The 17,257-nt window shown below is 36.9% G+C and overlaps 1 protein-coding gene across 1 annotated transcript in view; it reads left to right on the forward strand.

Moving 5' to 3' along the window:
- The window catches only part of PTPRZ1 (protein tyrosine phosphatase receptor type Z1), a 190,490-nt gene that overhangs the window by 158,206 nt on the left and 15,027 nt on the right, over window positions 1-17,257 (forward strand). Inside the window, exons 13-19 of the mRNA XM_019623701.1 lie at window positions 5,935-6,026; window positions 8,849-8,934; window positions 11,931-11,951; window positions 12,136-12,232; window positions 14,549-14,631; window positions 15,962-16,096; window positions 16,635-16,769. Coding sequence (XP_019479246.1) covers window positions 5,935-6,026; window positions 8,849-8,934; window positions 11,931-11,951; window positions 12,136-12,232; window positions 14,549-14,631; window positions 15,962-16,096; window positions 16,635-16,769 — 649 coding nt within the window. The remainder of the gene's footprint in view (window positions 1-5,934; window positions 6,027-8,848; window positions 8,935-11,930; window positions 11,952-12,135; window positions 12,233-14,548; window positions 14,632-15,961; window positions 16,097-16,634; window positions 16,770-17,257) is intronic.

Below are 17,257 nucleotides of genomic sequence, written 5' to 3' on the forward strand. Positions count from 1 at the left end.
AGACAGTGAGGCCTGGAGCATGTCGGTGCATGTGGTTGGTCATGGGTTGGCTAAGGTAGAATGTTTCCATGGCCAGCTGTATTTCATACCTAACTTCCTTTATTGAACACAGTAAACTGTAGGCTACGAAGAACAGGTCATGCTTTTGTTATCTTACATGGGTTAGGAGTCTATTTTGTCCATACCATGATGCTAAGAAAGCTGCTTTCTTCAGTAATTTCTATGATTGCCAAAGACTCTTTTTACAGAAGAGTGCATGCTCAGTAGAGTATCATGAACACCGTACATAATCTATAAATGTTTGCTCAACAAGCATTCATATTGCTTTTCTCCTTACTCCCTACTGAGCTTGTTAGCCCAACTTCTTACCAACATAGATATCATGTTTATTTAGAATACTGGTTTATATCTAATCTGATTTTTCCTGCCAAACCAAATTTTGAAATTAATGGAAATTGGGGTTAAACAAATTTAAAATAAGATGGACAGTAGGACCAAATTCTACTTCATAATAAATAGTGTTAGAATAAAGTTCCAATAAAGATGTCATATGGTTTATAGTTATAATGTTGAAATAAGAACAATGAACCCTTAATCTATTACTTAATATTTTAAGTTTATTTTCTACAAATTTGAAAATCAGCCCTATTAAATATGATTTAATATTTCGTGGAAAATTAAAATCTGGAGTGATTTTTATCTTATATTAGTAATGGGTCATCCCATCTGTATTATATAGAGAAAAAAGATAAAATTACAGGTTGGAAAACATAAATTTGACCTTCACCCATAGATGTTTCTCTTTTCCTTACAAATAACAATTTATGTACATTGAATACAGAGTTCATTCGTTTTAAAATGAGCACTCTTATAGTCATATATATATATATATGTAAAATATCAAATGTTCTGATAAAATTTATCACTCTTACCCACTTCAAAATATAACATATCTGTCCTACTCACATCCATTTGAAGTTAAATCACTTCAAAATATAACTTTTTATATCAGTAATACAGTAGGGGTACAATTTGCTACAGTACAAAAGGTCAGTGTTAGTGCATTCTTCAAGGGTGTATGAATTATCCAAGTTCCATTGTAGATACGTTTGTAAATGATATGATTTCACTAGCCAGTATGGAAACATTTTAGATGTTCTGGGAAACTACAGCCTGTGGAAAGGTTGACAACTCCAATGGCATACCAACAAAAGTCCTAACGGCAACATGGTCCTATAAGATTTTCCAAGTTTATATATTTAAATTTTTTCCAAACCTAATTTTTAGGAGAAAAGATAACTTCAAAGTGGTGTAATAAATCCTGTCTTTTGTCTACCTTACCTCACTCAAGGTGGTCTCCTGTGTTTTGTGTAAACCTTGGGAGATAGCAGGCAGCAGGAAGACAGAACAAATTAGAGGTGATAACATCTGGATCGCTTTTCCAGTACAGCTTGGCATTTGCTGTGTGGCCTTGGGTGTATCACTGACCCACCTAGGAATTAGTTTTTCTTTTTACCTTTTAGGGGGAATGTTCACTAGATCATCTTTAAGGTTTCAGTCAGACCTTCCGCATTGCTTCTGTGATGAAGGCCGCATGATGAACATTGTTTCATGTTTGTCTAAGGATCAAAAAAATGGAATAATAATTACACATTTCTAGCTTTCAATTCTAAATACTTGCTGTGATGAAAGGGTGTAAATTAAATAATCAGATTAACATTGATTGATAGGACCTATGTCTACAAGTTTAAAACAGTCATCACTTTTTTCATCATGGCTGAGTGATAATTAGCAGGAGACACAGTTATCAACACTTAGCACATCGATGTGAAGACATTCACTGCTTGTACAGAACAGATGGACTATAGATATTGAATCTTGTCATACATTAAATAATATGCCTGGAAATTGTTTTCCAGATGTTTTAAGGTATAATTTACATGAGCCAAGTTGTAAGTTCCTAAGATGCAAAATTACTTCAATAACGAAGATTTTCACAAAGTTCTATTTAAAGAAGACAAAGGGTGAATTTTTGAGAGCTTTTTTTAATAGTTAGAATCTAAAAAATACCAAAGGTATAGCGAACAAGACAGCACTCCATCAAAAACAGTTTAGAAAAAACCTTTCCACAGACACATTGTTTTGGTTAGAGGAGTGGGAAGAAAAGCATTACAAATTCTCTCTTGATCTGAAATTTAAATTTGTGGGCCATTGAGAGGAGCTATCAACTCAGCTTGGAGGCCTCCTGGTACCATGCTGCCTTTCAAGTATAATTTCACCTCTAGGTAACCTCTATAACATATACCTAAACAATGTACAGATGCCTTTCATCCAGGGTTTATCCTGTACTGCTTGAATTTTTTCCACTTATAAGCTTTTTGGTATGATTTATAAGGTTCTTTTGTTACTGGTTAATGCAGGTAACATTAATGCACCACTTATTTTTAAAATCAACAAATGTTTGATTACATAGCTGAAAAGAGGAGAGCTAGTATATACTCAGATACTACAGTGAATGTTAGCAACATGTCAAATCTCAATACCAACATGTTTTAATTTACCTTTTCTATTCTATGAGATGCTACCTTCTTCCCATTCTCTCCGACACATACTCCGTCCATCCATCCATCCATCCATCCATCCATCTATCCATCCAGCTATCTATCCATTTACCTATTTTTCTCTCACTATATGTTCCACCTCTTCCTCCCAAATGTTTTGAGATTTTAAGTTATCCCATTAAAAGCTCAGGTAGGCAAGAGAGTCTAGGATGCAGCTGAATAATTTGTGGTTGGTGAGATATACTTGCTCCTGGAAATCCATCTAATCATTCATTATTTGACATCTATGGTACTCCTGGCACAGTATTAAAAGTTGGATCTACATCAATCAAAAGACATGGACCCATCTTTTCGAAAAAAATGTAATGAGGATATAGGAAGAAAACAAATATATTGCAAAACAATTACCCTAACAACCAGTTAATACAAATATTTAAAATAATGGAGAATTATATCCAGGAAGTAAAGGTCATCCTTGGATTAGTTAAGCGTATTTTTCAAAGCAATCTCTCTAAAGGTGAGTGTGAATGGAAGTTTGTGTTGGGTGCAGTGGAAGCTAAGAAAGTGGAATGCTAGAGTCTGCACAGGAAATAAGAGGCTGTCACAGGGAAGGTACCACTGAGCTATTTTTAAGGAGGACAGAGTTTTCCTGACATATGAGTGAGTGAGGCATTTGGGTCAGAAGGAGAGCCACGTTTAAAGCAGGGAGGAGAAATACTGAGTCAGAACAGAACAAAGCATGTTCTGTTATCTACGACTTGTTAGCATTACTGGAATATAAACATCAAAAAGGGTGAGGATCGTAAGTAAGCAGGTATACATATCGAAAGATCTTGGTTACCCAACTCTGAAAATCTGATAAGTACGGAACTAGAGCCAAAGTGTCAAAATAATAGGGAGATAGATTTTGGGCTTGATAGAAGAAAGATTTCAACAGTAGGAGGCATGACAGTGGATTGGGCTCTCTGGTACCATTTGGAGGTAACTTAGAAGGGAATGAGTTTCGAGTTAATATAAGAAAGAAATATCTAGGAACTCAAAGTGACTCCTAAAGAAGTGAGCACCTTGTCACTGAAGGTATTCAAACTGGACCTTCTTCATATGTCAAAAATGTTGTTGACGGGATTGGTTTTTTTTTAGTTGTGATATTGTACTATGCCCCTGAAGGCATTTTGTAACTTTACGCTTCATTGAAAAAGAAACAGAATCCATTTTGCTGGTTTGTGTAATCATATTTACAGGAATCAAAGATATTTTAACTCTGTGCTCTTAAAATCAAGTCTCCACCCAGTGTTTCCATATCAATGTATCTGTGGTTGCACAAATAAGCCAAGCTTTGCCTGCAGTCTCAGCTCCTGGGTTTGGCTATGCCCAAATGTAGACTTTCAATAGGATGGTTTCCTTCTCGTGTGACCTCTGACCTTCATCCCTCCAGCCCTCATTAGCCTGCCACACTCGCAACACTGTCTGGGATAAGACCCTATGCAGGGTCCCTTTATCACTTTGCCGTCTCCCTCCTGCACCACCTGTTCTCTTTGGAAGACATTCTTACAGCCTCTTGGTTACCTGTGTTCTCACAGGCTTGCTAAATCGAAGGCGTGTCCCACCAGAGCAGAGGGCTAGTTTTTGCTATGCATGTCGTTCCTTTTGGATTTTGTTTTCTTGTGAAATGAAGGTTCTAAGTTACATAATTTTATGCTACTCATACGTATTGCAGTGAATTCATTGAACACATATATTTGGGGTACCGACAACATGCCTGACACTGCTCTTAGCACCGAGGACTAACAGTGCAGCAATTAAGGCAGAGTACTTTCCCTTTGTGGAGTTGACACACTGATGAGGTCAGATCAGTGAAAAAACATGTCAGACAAATAAACGAATATATCAATATGGTATTTTATATGGTGATAAGCACCACAAAGCAAACAGAAGGGCTAAGAATAGGGACTTGGTGGGCTGGGTGGTACTTTTAGCAGGTCTGGTCAGAGAACTCTCAGAGGAAGTAACACTTGAGCTAATGCAAAAATGATGGGAGGTAGGGAGGGGCCCAGAGGGAAAGAGCAAAACCTCGAGATGATGCTGACAGGGCCTCTTTGAGGGAGAAAGAGACCAGTGTGAACTGGAGCCTAGGGGGTGAGGAAGGACGTGCAGGCGCTGAGACTGCTGAGGTGGGCAGGGGGCCAGGTCACCCAGTGTCGCAGTCTCTGCTGAAATAACTGAATATCATTCTAATTCCAGTGGGAAGCCATTGAAGAATTTAAAGCAGGGAACTTATTACTGAGAATATTGGGTTATCGGAAAAGTCATGATGCATTTTTGCAACGAAAAACAGAGAAAAACTACGTCATGACTTTTCCGACAACCCAGTATGTCACAATGTAGGTGTGTCCTATAAGAACAACTGTTATGTTCAAGTTCATTAGGACAAATATCTTGTAGCTTGAAGCTTTTAAATGAAAAATGAGATTGGCGTTTTTACTCCAACAGATATTTCACGTTCAACTTAACCACTCATGAATGCTACTTCAAGTAAATCAAATGACCCACATCAAAGAGTGTCATTAGCAGTTTTAATTATCTAAATTTTTTAATTAGGGATGGTTTGCAATAGTTTATAACAGCAGTTGGTTCTTTGCTCTTCTCAGTAGTTTGGAGTGTGCTCTTACCAGATGTTACTCTTATTATCTGAATGAAAATAGATTCAGGTGACATTGTAGGTCACAGTTGTCGTTGATTCCAAATATATTTATTCTCAAAACCCTCATCAACAAGGCTAGGATCTGTTGGAAAGAAAATCACCCCTGTTTTTGGTTACATGCTCATCATTTCCTCACTTTGTTCTGTCATTGCTGCATTATACTTAGAGTATAAAGCTGCCTTCTTTTTTTTCATCAAAATGGTACCACTGTGGAATTTCTTTTCCACATAGCCATAGCTTGCTGCCTTTTGCTAGCACCTGAATATGCTCAGAAGGACCTGGTCACTGAAATATTGAGTGAAAATAGCTTTGCACACACTTTCTTTTCCTCTCTGGTCCTGTCCAAGATGACAGGACACACTGGTATATAGCCATAGTGAAAGAGAAACCAGGGCATAGAGGCATCCCATCTCATCAAAGTACTACTTGGCACCAACTACTTCAGGTGCTGTCTCTGCTTTCAGCATGTCCACTCTCCTGCAGCTGGTACAGGTAAAACTGAGGTAAATTTGGAGGCCATAAATTTCTTTAATACCTTGTGTGTTATAAAATAGATATAGATTTCCACTTACGTTTCAATTCTGGACATTTCTGTGGTAATTTTCAAGCAATCAGAAGTTGTCTTATTATCCATGGCAGCCAGTAGTATAAATTGCTTTCTTTTCTTTTCAGGAAATGCTTCCAGACTGCACACTTTTATTTAGAGGACAGTACTTCCCCTCGAGTAATATCCACACCTCCAACACCTATCTTTCCAATTTCAGGTAATAGCTTAACGTGTGACTATGAGTAGCTGGTAGATGTTTGTGGAGAAGCACAGTGTTGGAAGGTTTGTCCTTATTGGAATACTTCGCAAATGGCTGAAATATAGATTAGCAAATATTTATGTTGCCCCAAATATTTATTACATCATATATCAGGCACCCAGGTTTATATCTTGTTCTCATACATTTTGAATATTCTTAACCATACAGGTGATGTGGCCAAATAATTTATAATTGTTCAGATGTAATATGTTAAAGAACATAAATATTGTAACAACAAAATATTAGTTAAGAAGAATGCTGACTTTCGGTCATTTCAGTTACTTTAATGGGAACCTACACAGCAAAACCCAACTAAATCAATGCAATAGGATAGATAGGACAAGATGACAAAAATGAGGATACAGCTTAGTTTCTTTCTGATCATCTGAGTTTATGGGGGAAAAGTTTTCTTAACTGCATTAGGGGGAAAAATACATAAAATGGTTAGGGTAGAAAAATGCATGAGCATAAAGAATGTATGGTTGCCTGAAATACTTCAAATCAAAATGTCAGTCAATTAAATACCTTGGAAAACGTTAACTTTTTTTTTATTTTTTATCAGCACTTACCTGGCAGCAATACGCAAGAATTAGCCAGTTTCATTTTGATTGAGACACCATTGAGCCTCTCGTTCACACCATAACTAAGCTCACAGACACTTACCAAATTAACATTGTATAACGTTTCAGAATGAAAGTGGGAAAGTGGTAACAAATAAAGAATTGTCTAGAAATGTGTGGACTATGGAAGAAAACTGAAGGTCAGAGGATGAGACAAGGACAGAGAGAGTCACCAAATCAGGGAAAACCAAAGAAAACTTCATCTCCATGGCCGTTTTACAGAAGCCTCTTTTTTAACCTGGTACTACATATGTTATTGCTAAAGGCCCAAGTTGTACATGATGTTTTCTTCTGGAATCTCATGATTTAAAAAACAGAAGGAAAAATTAAAAAAAACCAGAGGGAAGCATTTTCTTTGTAATTTTCGAGAAGGGTAGGAATTAGAAATGTTTGGCCCTATTTTTCTTTTTCATCAGCTCTGTGTCTTTAACAACTGCTGTTTTATTTCTGTTTTTCTAGTTTATATTAAAAATCTGTGTGTGTTTATTTGCGTACAGCGCACATATTTAGAATTTGGAGACTGACAGTTCTCAGGTATCTGTTGCCTTTTGATTCTCTTCACTTTTCAAACATGCCTCTTCTACGTACCCCAGCAGCATGGGTGTGCAAATTAACCATCCTGTTATCCAAAGTCCAACATGGTTTATTATTAACAACAAATAAAGTAAAATCAGGACCTTGCCCATGAAATCCAAAATCCTGTTCTACGTCTCAGAATAGTAATCAAGAACATCTCTTTTCACCTGCTCACTCTTGATCACCCAAATATGCACATTTTCATGTAAAATCCGAAAATAAAAAGATATGTTCATCTCACCTATTTGCAGACCAATTCATAAAAGAAATAACCATGATAACATAACTGTAAATAAAAAGTAGTCAGTTTGCTTGTGAAAGAGGTTACCTATACAGGAGAATAGCAATGGGCTTGAAGGACCTTTACTAGAAGAGCCAATGATTGAGCTGTGACAAATTACTTCTGTTTTCTTACCTAATTATAAAAGCTACTTCCAGGCAAGATCTTTCTGTAGGTGTGAAGGTGGAATTACACCTTTCCCTAGTGTTTCTTAAGCTTAACTGGCTAATTCAATTTTAGCATTCAGGTACACTCATCTAAAAGGCACACAACAGATGGATTTTAATTTTTTTTCTTAAATTAGCAAATTCTTGGTAACTGAAGCTTAAAAGTATTAAATGGCCTAGATCTGAACATCTGTTGATGTGAATAGCTGTGTGTAGTGAAATGTGTTTGATGTTTCCTTGTCAGAGAAATCACTTGTGAAATTGCATACTGTGAACTAGTAATATGTTTAATCTAAGAAAGTCTTTCCAGGTAAAAATAAAATAGCCAGTTGAAATAATTTGGCCCCTTCACAATTAATTAACAGATTCAGTGAGTTTGTTTACACAGCATATTTTCAAGTTAAAATTTTTGAAATATTATAGATTAAAAGTCCCAAAGGTTTTTGACATTATTTTTAATGAATAGCCTGCATATAAATGTTCTTTATTATTTATAAAGTGAAGGAAAAAATGATTTCAAGTAAAAATCTGACTAGTTAACTGTAAGCCATTAAACTATACAATTTTATAAAACTGAAATTGCACTAGATATTATTTTCAGGCCATGGTAAAATTGAAAATATATTATTTCTGCATTTTCCCCCAGAATTTACATGCAACTCCCACACATGTTCAAGAAAGTTAGCCATAAAGAGATACAGTCCATTGATTAGAAGTGGGGGTTTGGTGGTATTTACTTATTTATTTATTTATTATTAGCTTCAGGTGTACAAAACAATGCAATAGTTATACTTTTCACCCCTCACAAAGTGACAGTCTCCCTCCCCCAATCCAGGTTTGGTGGAATCTATAATTTAATATTGAAAATTAATTCTTTTTTCTTTAGAGTATGAGAGGAAAAGAAATTCCTGATCAAATCAGAACTCTGAAATGCAGGTTATGATTAATATAAATATGGAGAAAATTGGTGGTTCTTGCTTCATCTTTTATTGAATGCTGTGATTCCATTGGGATTAAAAGGGCACTTTGAAGTTGTTTTAGAAGAAGCCACTTTATAAATCTTTACAAATGAGAGGCACACCTATTTAATTTGAATTACCCTTTCCAACCTAATTTTTTTTTTTTTTATTCTCTTAGATGATGTTGGGGCAATTCCAGTAAAGCACTTTCCAAAGCATGTTGCAGACTTACATGCAAGCAGTGGCTTTACTGAAGAATTTGAGGTATGATTTTAATGTCTATTTTAAGTGATGTGGAAAATAGCAAATTTAAAAGATTCAGCAGTAGACTGTTTCTTGACCTAATGACATCGAAACCATTCTCACTTCTAGCGAGAATATTAGTTCCATAATCACTATGTGTTTGGGAGACGTATTATGGTTATCATATAATTTAAGAAATTGGTTTTCCATTTTAAAAGCCATGTGGTACTAGTGGAAAAATTAAAAACATTGTTAATACTTGTCCATAAAATACAGAACTCCAGCATTCTTTATTTTTTAATTAAAATTTATTGGGGTTACAATGGCTAGTAAAATTACATAGTTAATGATCTGAATTAGTAACACTGATTCCTTTTAATTTCTAAATTATATAAGTTACAATAAGGTACTAAATTTCATGATTTTCAGCCAAAATGCATCCAAACTCTCAATTGTAAGTATTACATCGGTTTGAATACAGAAACATTTGTCATACAGGTATAATAAATATTAAACAAGGCAAAATAAATATTAAACAAGGCAAAATCCCATTTTCTCAAGAAAATACACATTTTCTAAAAACATTTAAACTTTACAATCAGTGAAAATTTTTCTAGTAATATCCCTTAGCATCCTCTTAGATAGAAAGGGCAGAGAGATTTACTGCAAATTTATTGTGGCCAACTAAACTACCAGTTTAGCAGATTTTTCAAAATCGGGTTCCATGAGCCCAGAGTTAACAATAATAACCACAAACAATAAAAGTTGCCATTGTTGGGGCCGGCCAAGTGACGTGTTGGTTAGGAGTTGGCTTGGGACACCAGCTCTGAGCAGCAGGGCCCCGGTTCAGATCCCACATGAGGGCCAGTGACGCTGCGTCTTCTACAGCTAAGATGGTGAACAACAGCTCGACCTGGAGCTGGGCTGCCATGAGTCGCTGGCAACAGCGTAGGCTGCAGAGGGGCTGGCCAGCAGCTGGCTTGAGCTTTCGTGAGCTGCCCTGAGCCACCGTGAGCTGCCGTTCAATGGCTGGCGAGCGATCTGCCTCACATGGGAAAAGCGCAATGATAATACCAACATGGGCCAGTGAAGCGACGTCCTCCACACTAGACTGAAGAACAAAAAAAGGACAGCAACTTATCTGTTCCCCTTCCCCGATTCCCCGGCGCTGTTCCCTTCCCCCAATTCCCCAATAAAATCTAAAAAAAAATCAAAAGAAAAAAGTTGCCATTGTTGATCACTCCCTAACATGCCAGTCATTGTACTGATTCTATATTTAACCTTCACCCAACTTCTGGAAGTTGTTTTTATTTCTATTCATATTACTGATGAGCTCAACTTTCACAGAAGTCAATTAACAACTAATAAATAGCAGGGCTGGGATTCAAACCTAGATTTGTGTCCCTTCATTCCAGCAAGCTAGGGGGCTTCAGCCTCCCTCTGACCCCTCCCCTGTAGAAAACATCACGTTGCTTTTCTCTCTCCCCCTGAACCCTCCCCCACCCCCACTTTGATCTCTGATCCTGGTAAGAGGGTGTTCTACTCTTCCTGTTGTGCCCAGCAACCTCATCCCAGGTATATTTAAGGAAGGAAAATGCCATAAATTAGAAAGCTTTAAGAAACCAAAGCAGTCAAAAATGAAATGTGATATAGTTTTACTAACTTAAAAACAACAGCCAATTCAGCTGCATTGAAAAAGAAAACTGTGAGATAATGACAAAGTAAAGTGAAATCATAAAAAGAATTAAATATTTAAAACATCAAATTATTTTTTCTTACTATAATAGAGGTTCCTGGGTGGTGTGATGTTAAACTCATAAAAGCTATCAGGTTCAGATCAAACAGAATCATAATAAAAAAAGGGAGACTATATCAAGGATGGGTCTAATCTTCCAGATGTTAAAACCCATAAGGAAAAAAATAGACAATTGATAATAAAAGTTGCTGATACCATATGCACAAAGGCAGATTTCTAGTTTTCAACTATGAAATCATTTTGAATATTATTAAGCTGTTTGTAATAATTAAATTAATAAAAATTACCTCAAAAAGTATTTTCTTAATTCCATCTCTTTTTACCCAGTCTGATTCAAAAAAACCTTTCATGAACTTAATAATTAGCTTAATAACTAACAATGCTGTATCTTTTAAGTGGTTCATATATTAAATTGTTTTGAAATCTTGAATCAGAATGACTTGTTGCAAAAGAGGCCTCAGAAGCTTATTTGGAGAGAGGCTGGACTGTTTGCTGATGAATCAGTTTCATATTTGGGTTATATACTTGCTCAAAAATTATAAGGCTTTCATGTTATGCTCTTAATATTAATTAACTGTAAATTCCAAACTAGTATATTTAGATAGAAAGCATCTCTAAAAAGGGTTTTATTCATTTAAATAGATAATTGCCAGAAGTAATTTTTCTGTACCCACTATAGTTTAAATTAAAAAGAGGTCTACTAATTAAATATGTAGAAAGTAATGCTATGTAAATTTTTATTTCAAAATGACCTAGAAAAAGCGTTTGTGAAGATTTTTAATATTTTGACAGCTCTAAATCTGTTACAAACCACCTGATAGGAAGCTGTTTATTTTTTTAAATGACTCAAAATAAACAAAAAAAAAATGTATCACTAATTAAGAGTTTCAAATAGTGCCATATGGTCAAATAGCATTGTATTTGGAGATTAGCAAATCTGACTAATAGGACAAAATGTGTCATCAAATATATGGTGTTTCTCATCTGCGTTTTTTTTAAATCCATCATATTATTATACCACTGTCCCTCTTTTAAAATGTCGCTTTTTTCCTTTTACATAATTTGAGAGTTCCAAATTGTTAGAAATTTTGATTTGCATGCAACTGTTTGAAACATTCTGTTTTGTGACTATTTGACAAATGTATTTATTGCATGATCATGGTTTTCCATTGTAAACCTAATATGAACACTTTTTTTTCTCATTTGTCGTGTGCTGTGGAATTTGATTTCTTTACTTTTTTGGCATTCATTCCCTCATTAGACACTGAAAGAGTTTTACCAGGTAAGGCATTATTTCACTGCATTTTCTTTTAGCCAAGAAATAGTTGTAACGTAAAAAACATATGTATATATATATATATTTTTTTTGATAGACTATTTTGTTTTGTCTTGTCTTCATGATATTTTAAGGCACATTGTTTAACAGAATATGTGTTAAAAATGTTATACGTACAATTTCTTTCCAGGAGGTGCAGAGCTGTACTGTTGATTTAGGCATTACAGCAGACAGCTCCAATCACCCAGACAACAAGCACAAGAACCGGTACATAAACATTGTCGCCTGTAAGTACATCCTTAGCGCGGCTCTGACTTTGGTATCATTGTCATGGCCGGGCTGTTGAACAATATCCAGAAGTCTTCTGAGAGCAGACCTCAGTGTAGCTGTTTCAGAACCTTTGTCTCAGGGAACAAGACTTGTGTTAGGCAATACATAGCATTCTGTCACTCCAATTTAAATGCATTCTGCAATTCATGACATCTGTTACTTTTAAATTAAAACAAACTCCAATTTTAATCCAGTCCTTTCTTCAGGTCCCATGACTGTAAATCTGTTCTTATGGTTTCTATCATTATTTACATTCCATGGTCCCGTTGGCACTTTAGGTCTACGTACTTTGATGTGAGTTTATTCACCAAGTGGCATTTTCTTTAGACTTTAACTTTTCCTTCTTTCCCTTTCCTCCCTCTCTTGCCATCCTTCCTGGGGTCTGATAAAGGATTAGTTGGGAGTCCTTCTTTCCCTTTATTTTCTTAGCCGCTCTCTCTCTTTTTCTTCTCAATGAGTAGCTATCTGGCTCTTTTCTTTAGTGCAGGCTTACCTGTTTTTTCGTATGAAATTACCATCTTTCTGCCTTCTTTTTTTAATTGAAGCATCATTGACATACAACATTCTGTTAGTTTCAGGTGTACAACTTAACAATTCAACATTTGTATACAGTACCTCTTGTTTACATCTCTTCTATTTTCCTTTATATTCCCTCCCCTCCATCTCTTGAAATCCATCTTCACTCCCCCTTCCAGAAACTTCTATGTATATCCTTTCTTATATATTCAGTGAGCGTCCCTAGATGCATATGAACGCAGTATTACCAGCTTGCTTATTGAAATTATGGTTGCACTCTAGTTCCTGGAAGCCATTGAAGCTGCACTCTCCTTCCTTTTATTATCACATTTTTCTAAATAGTTTCACAGGTGCTGCCCTCCTTTCCAGGGGGCTTACACCAATTTTTATTTTTTTAGTAGACCCATTCCACTTCGCATTTGTCTCCCCCAATGGAAGCCACTATCCCAGCCGCACATAAAAAAGCTCAGCTGCTTCTTGGACTGGGGGAAGTTGTTGTTAAGATATTCCCTCTACAAGTTAAATAAAATACCCACCAGGTAACTAAGAAGAGGATGGAGATTAACGTTTGTTGAACACCTACTGTGTGCCTGGCACTGTAAAGACATTATTTTGTTTAATCCCCAAAACAACCTGGCAAGATAGGCAATAACTGTCCTGTAGTAGAAATGAAGAAAAACAACGCAGAACATTTACCCAAAAACATCCTTCAAAATATATTAGAACCACAGTACAAAAGCATGTCAGCCTGCCCCAACCAAATCCATCATTCCATTGCCACACATCTATTTCTGCCCCTTTGTGAGCCGCTGTTGTCACGGGGGCCTTACTATCCCAGAATACCTCTTTAACTTGTCATGGTTTGGGTTGTATTCATTTCCTCATCCTTGAAAAGAATAAATAATCTGCCCTGTGAAACTACCAGGTTTCCTCCTCAGAACACTTTGCTTTCTTATTATGTAGTTCCTCCCAGTAAATAGTTTCTCTGTAGAACTGAAGTCCATCCCCAACCCCTCCTTTCTTCTTGTTTAAATTGCGACACTACCCAGTGTGTACATTACCGTAGTTCTCATCCTCTGTTTACAGATGGTGCAGGACGCACGTCCTCTGATCTTGGATAGCCGTTCTCCTGTCGCCCTTTTTGGTAGCTCCTCTTTGAGGTTCTTCCTTTGAAAGAGCCATCTGCTGTAACCATTCACAGAAGTTTTCTCGTCCCTTCTGCTTTCTTTCCTACTTTCTCTTCCTCCTTCAGCCCCCTCTTCCAAGCATAGTGATGCCATCCTTCCTTTGCTTTCTGAGACCCCATCAGTCCCTTCTTCTCCTCAGTAGCTCTCCACTGTTCCCAGCCCCAGCACCCACCTTAGGAACCCATCTAAGATGCCAAGTCCAGGTTTCAGTATGAAAACATTTAGCATCATCCCAAGCTGATACTTCTTCCTTCTGTTCCCCTACTACTTTGCACCTCTCTCTTGACTCCTGAATATTCCTATCTGTGTGTATATCTATTCTCACCTTCTACCAGAAAACTTCTCGAAGGCAGAAGCTCTTGCTTTTTTTTAATCTTTATCTTTGTCATCTCTGTATCCCCAAAAAACCTACTAAAGTAAATTATATTTACATTGATTTTAGTTGTACTTGATAAATTACGATGTAAATTTAGTTTTATTTTTTTAATTTAAAAAACATTACTAAATAAATTATATTTATGCTGAAAAGTAGCCTGTACGCTAATGAAATATTTTCTTTTTTTATTACAGATGATCATAGTAGGGTTAAGCTTGCACAACTTGCTGAAAAAGATGGCAAACTGACTGATTACATCAATGCCAATTATGTTGACGTAAGCATGTTTTAATGGAAATGTTTATGGAAATTATATGAGGCTATGAATTGCTTATACCACTGTGCTGTACATATACTAGTACTTAATTCATGTTGTATGATAGTTAATGAAAAACACATCAGCAGTGAGCGATCCCATGATTAAAGGATTTCAGGTTGAATAACAGTCAAGCTATTGTATTTGGTATATCTTCTGCATGAGAAAGGGATTCACATTGGGATTGTATGTTCAAGGTAGAATATGTATATTCAGATGGGTTTAAACTCCTTAAATGTGAAGGCCAGGACCTGTGCTTATTTTGAATGTCCCAGAACTCCTAGCACCATGTTGTGTAGATAGCAGCTGATCAGTACATCCTGACTGAAGAATACCCAAGGTGGTACCGCCTAAAAGTGATTACTAAACCAGTTATCAGCCTTTATAATTCTGGCCATCCCTCAGGAACCCAGCTTTCTGGAACTAATTGGGGCTCCCCAGGGGCTGCAGACCACTGACTAACTTACTGGTTTTTCACTGTGGTCAACCGCATGTCGGAGTACTCAGTCATCTTCCTGACACTGACCTCACCCTAGCTGACTTATGGCTTGTGCTGTGTGGAACATGGAGTTCAAAGAACTTACATCCAAATATCAGAATACAGTGGGTTTGCTAAAGGCATCTGCTTCATGCTTCCAGAGCAGGCAATGTTTCTGTCCTCTCCAACAGGGGCCCTGGAGTCAGAACTGATTTTGAACCCCAGCTCTGCCACTGGCTGGCTATGGGAGCTTGAAAAGCCACTTAACGCCTCTCAGCTTCAGTTTCTTCATCTCCAAATCAGGGATGATGCTTTCATTGTGCATATAGATTAAGGATTAGGGTTAAGACTTATAAAGCATCTTGGCCAACACTGGGTGCTCAGTGAAGGATAGCTATTAATGGTTAGCATTGCTCAGCTCCAGCAAAGAGAGGCTCAGGAGACAACACCAGAGGTTTCCTAACTGATGGAGACCGCGGGGCCCCAATGCCTGAAACACATTTCAGAGCAGCACAAGGAACGACCAGATAGTAAGCATGGTGCATAGATTTCGTAAATGCACTTGAACTAGAGGGGCAGAAAATTGTGGTGGTATCAAACAAAGATGACTCTTTTTGTTCCACAAAAAAAGATAAAGAAGAGTTGTTGTGTTTGTTAGTACTGTCAAGTTTCTGCAGCTTTGCAAGTTTATTTTTATGCTTTCCTCCTATAGAAAAAACAAAAAAGGTACTGACCTTAAAAACTTAAGCCTTATATGGTTAAAAATGGCAGACAGATCAGTGAGGAAGACATGTTTGTCCTTTATTTCTTCAGGGTTACAACAGGCCAAAAGCTTACATTGCCGCCCAAGGCCCACTGAAATCCACAGCCGAAGATTTCTGGAGAATGATATGGGAGCATAACGTGGAAGTAATCGTCATGATAACAAACCTCGTGGAGAAAGGGCGGGTATGTCATCCTCCCAATAGTGATGATTAGAGGTGCTTTAAACTGCTTTTAATAGAGTCAGCATTCGGAAGCAGCAAAAGTTATGAGAGCTAATCAGGATTCCTTTCTAGTGAAGATGATGGCTAAGGACAACTGTTAACATTACAGGTCACAAAGCTTCCTTGTAAATCAAGCCGTCTGCTGTTTAAATGCATTCTTCATACTGTGAGAAAAAGTAAATGGGGCTCATTGAGGAACTCTGTAGAGTGAAGTAGATTTTAATTCGAAGAGCTGTGTTCCCATGCTGACTCAATCCATCGGGCCGCAGTTTCCTCATCTGAAAGGGGGAAGTTTGAACCAGATCATGTCAAATCCCCTTCAGCTCTATGATTCTGTCCCTGGTCTCCTCTACAGCTAATCTGCAGTCACTTAGAAAGGAACGGAATGTCTAGAAGAATGACAGTCCATTCCTGTCACAGTCTCAGACCTTTACAGGTGTCAGCAACAACTCTTCCATCGCTCATTCAGAATAATGAAATGGCGTCTTTCTCTTTTGCAGAGAAAATGTGACCAGTACTGGCCTGCCGATGGCAGTGAAGAGTATGGGAACTTCCTGGTCACTCAGAAGAGTGTTCACACGCTGGCCTATTACACTGTGAGGAATTTTACTTTAAGGAACACAAAGATAAAGAAGGTGAGCTAACCAGTGATGGACATCACCAATTGAGTAACACATCTGGTTTTGTTTTGTTTTTTTTTGTTTTGTTTTGTTTTGTTTTCAAGTAAGCAGGTGCTATAACCAAGACAGGGTTTAAAAAAAAAACCCACACAATTAAAGGCATTAGGAGTCCTTAATCACAGCCACATCTCAATCCCAAAGGTTTCTTCCTAGTCTTTAAATTTCAATGTCAGTCGTTGCTTTGGAATTAGATTGGTCATGGTACATGGTTGCAATGGATGTGATACACAAATGAAAATCTCTGCATGTGATAACTGCACATCCAACTAAAAAAGAGTGGAAACTGACATAAAGAAAGGGGAAAAGAAAACAAAAAAACAGAACCTTGATGTATTTAATCAGTGTTCTCCAGAGAAACAAAACTAATAGGATATATGTATGTATGTATGTATGTATACATATATATGTATTAATGTATGTAAGATAGATAGATAGATAGATAG

The sequence above is a fragment of the Hipposideros armiger genome, unplaced genomic scaffold, assembly GCF_001890085.2.
Source record: "Hipposideros armiger isolate ML-2016 unplaced genomic scaffold, ASM189008v1 scaffold_559, whole genome shotgun sequence".
Lineage (NCBI taxonomy): Eukaryota > Metazoa > Chordata > Mammalia > Chiroptera > Hipposideridae > Hipposideros > Hipposideros armiger.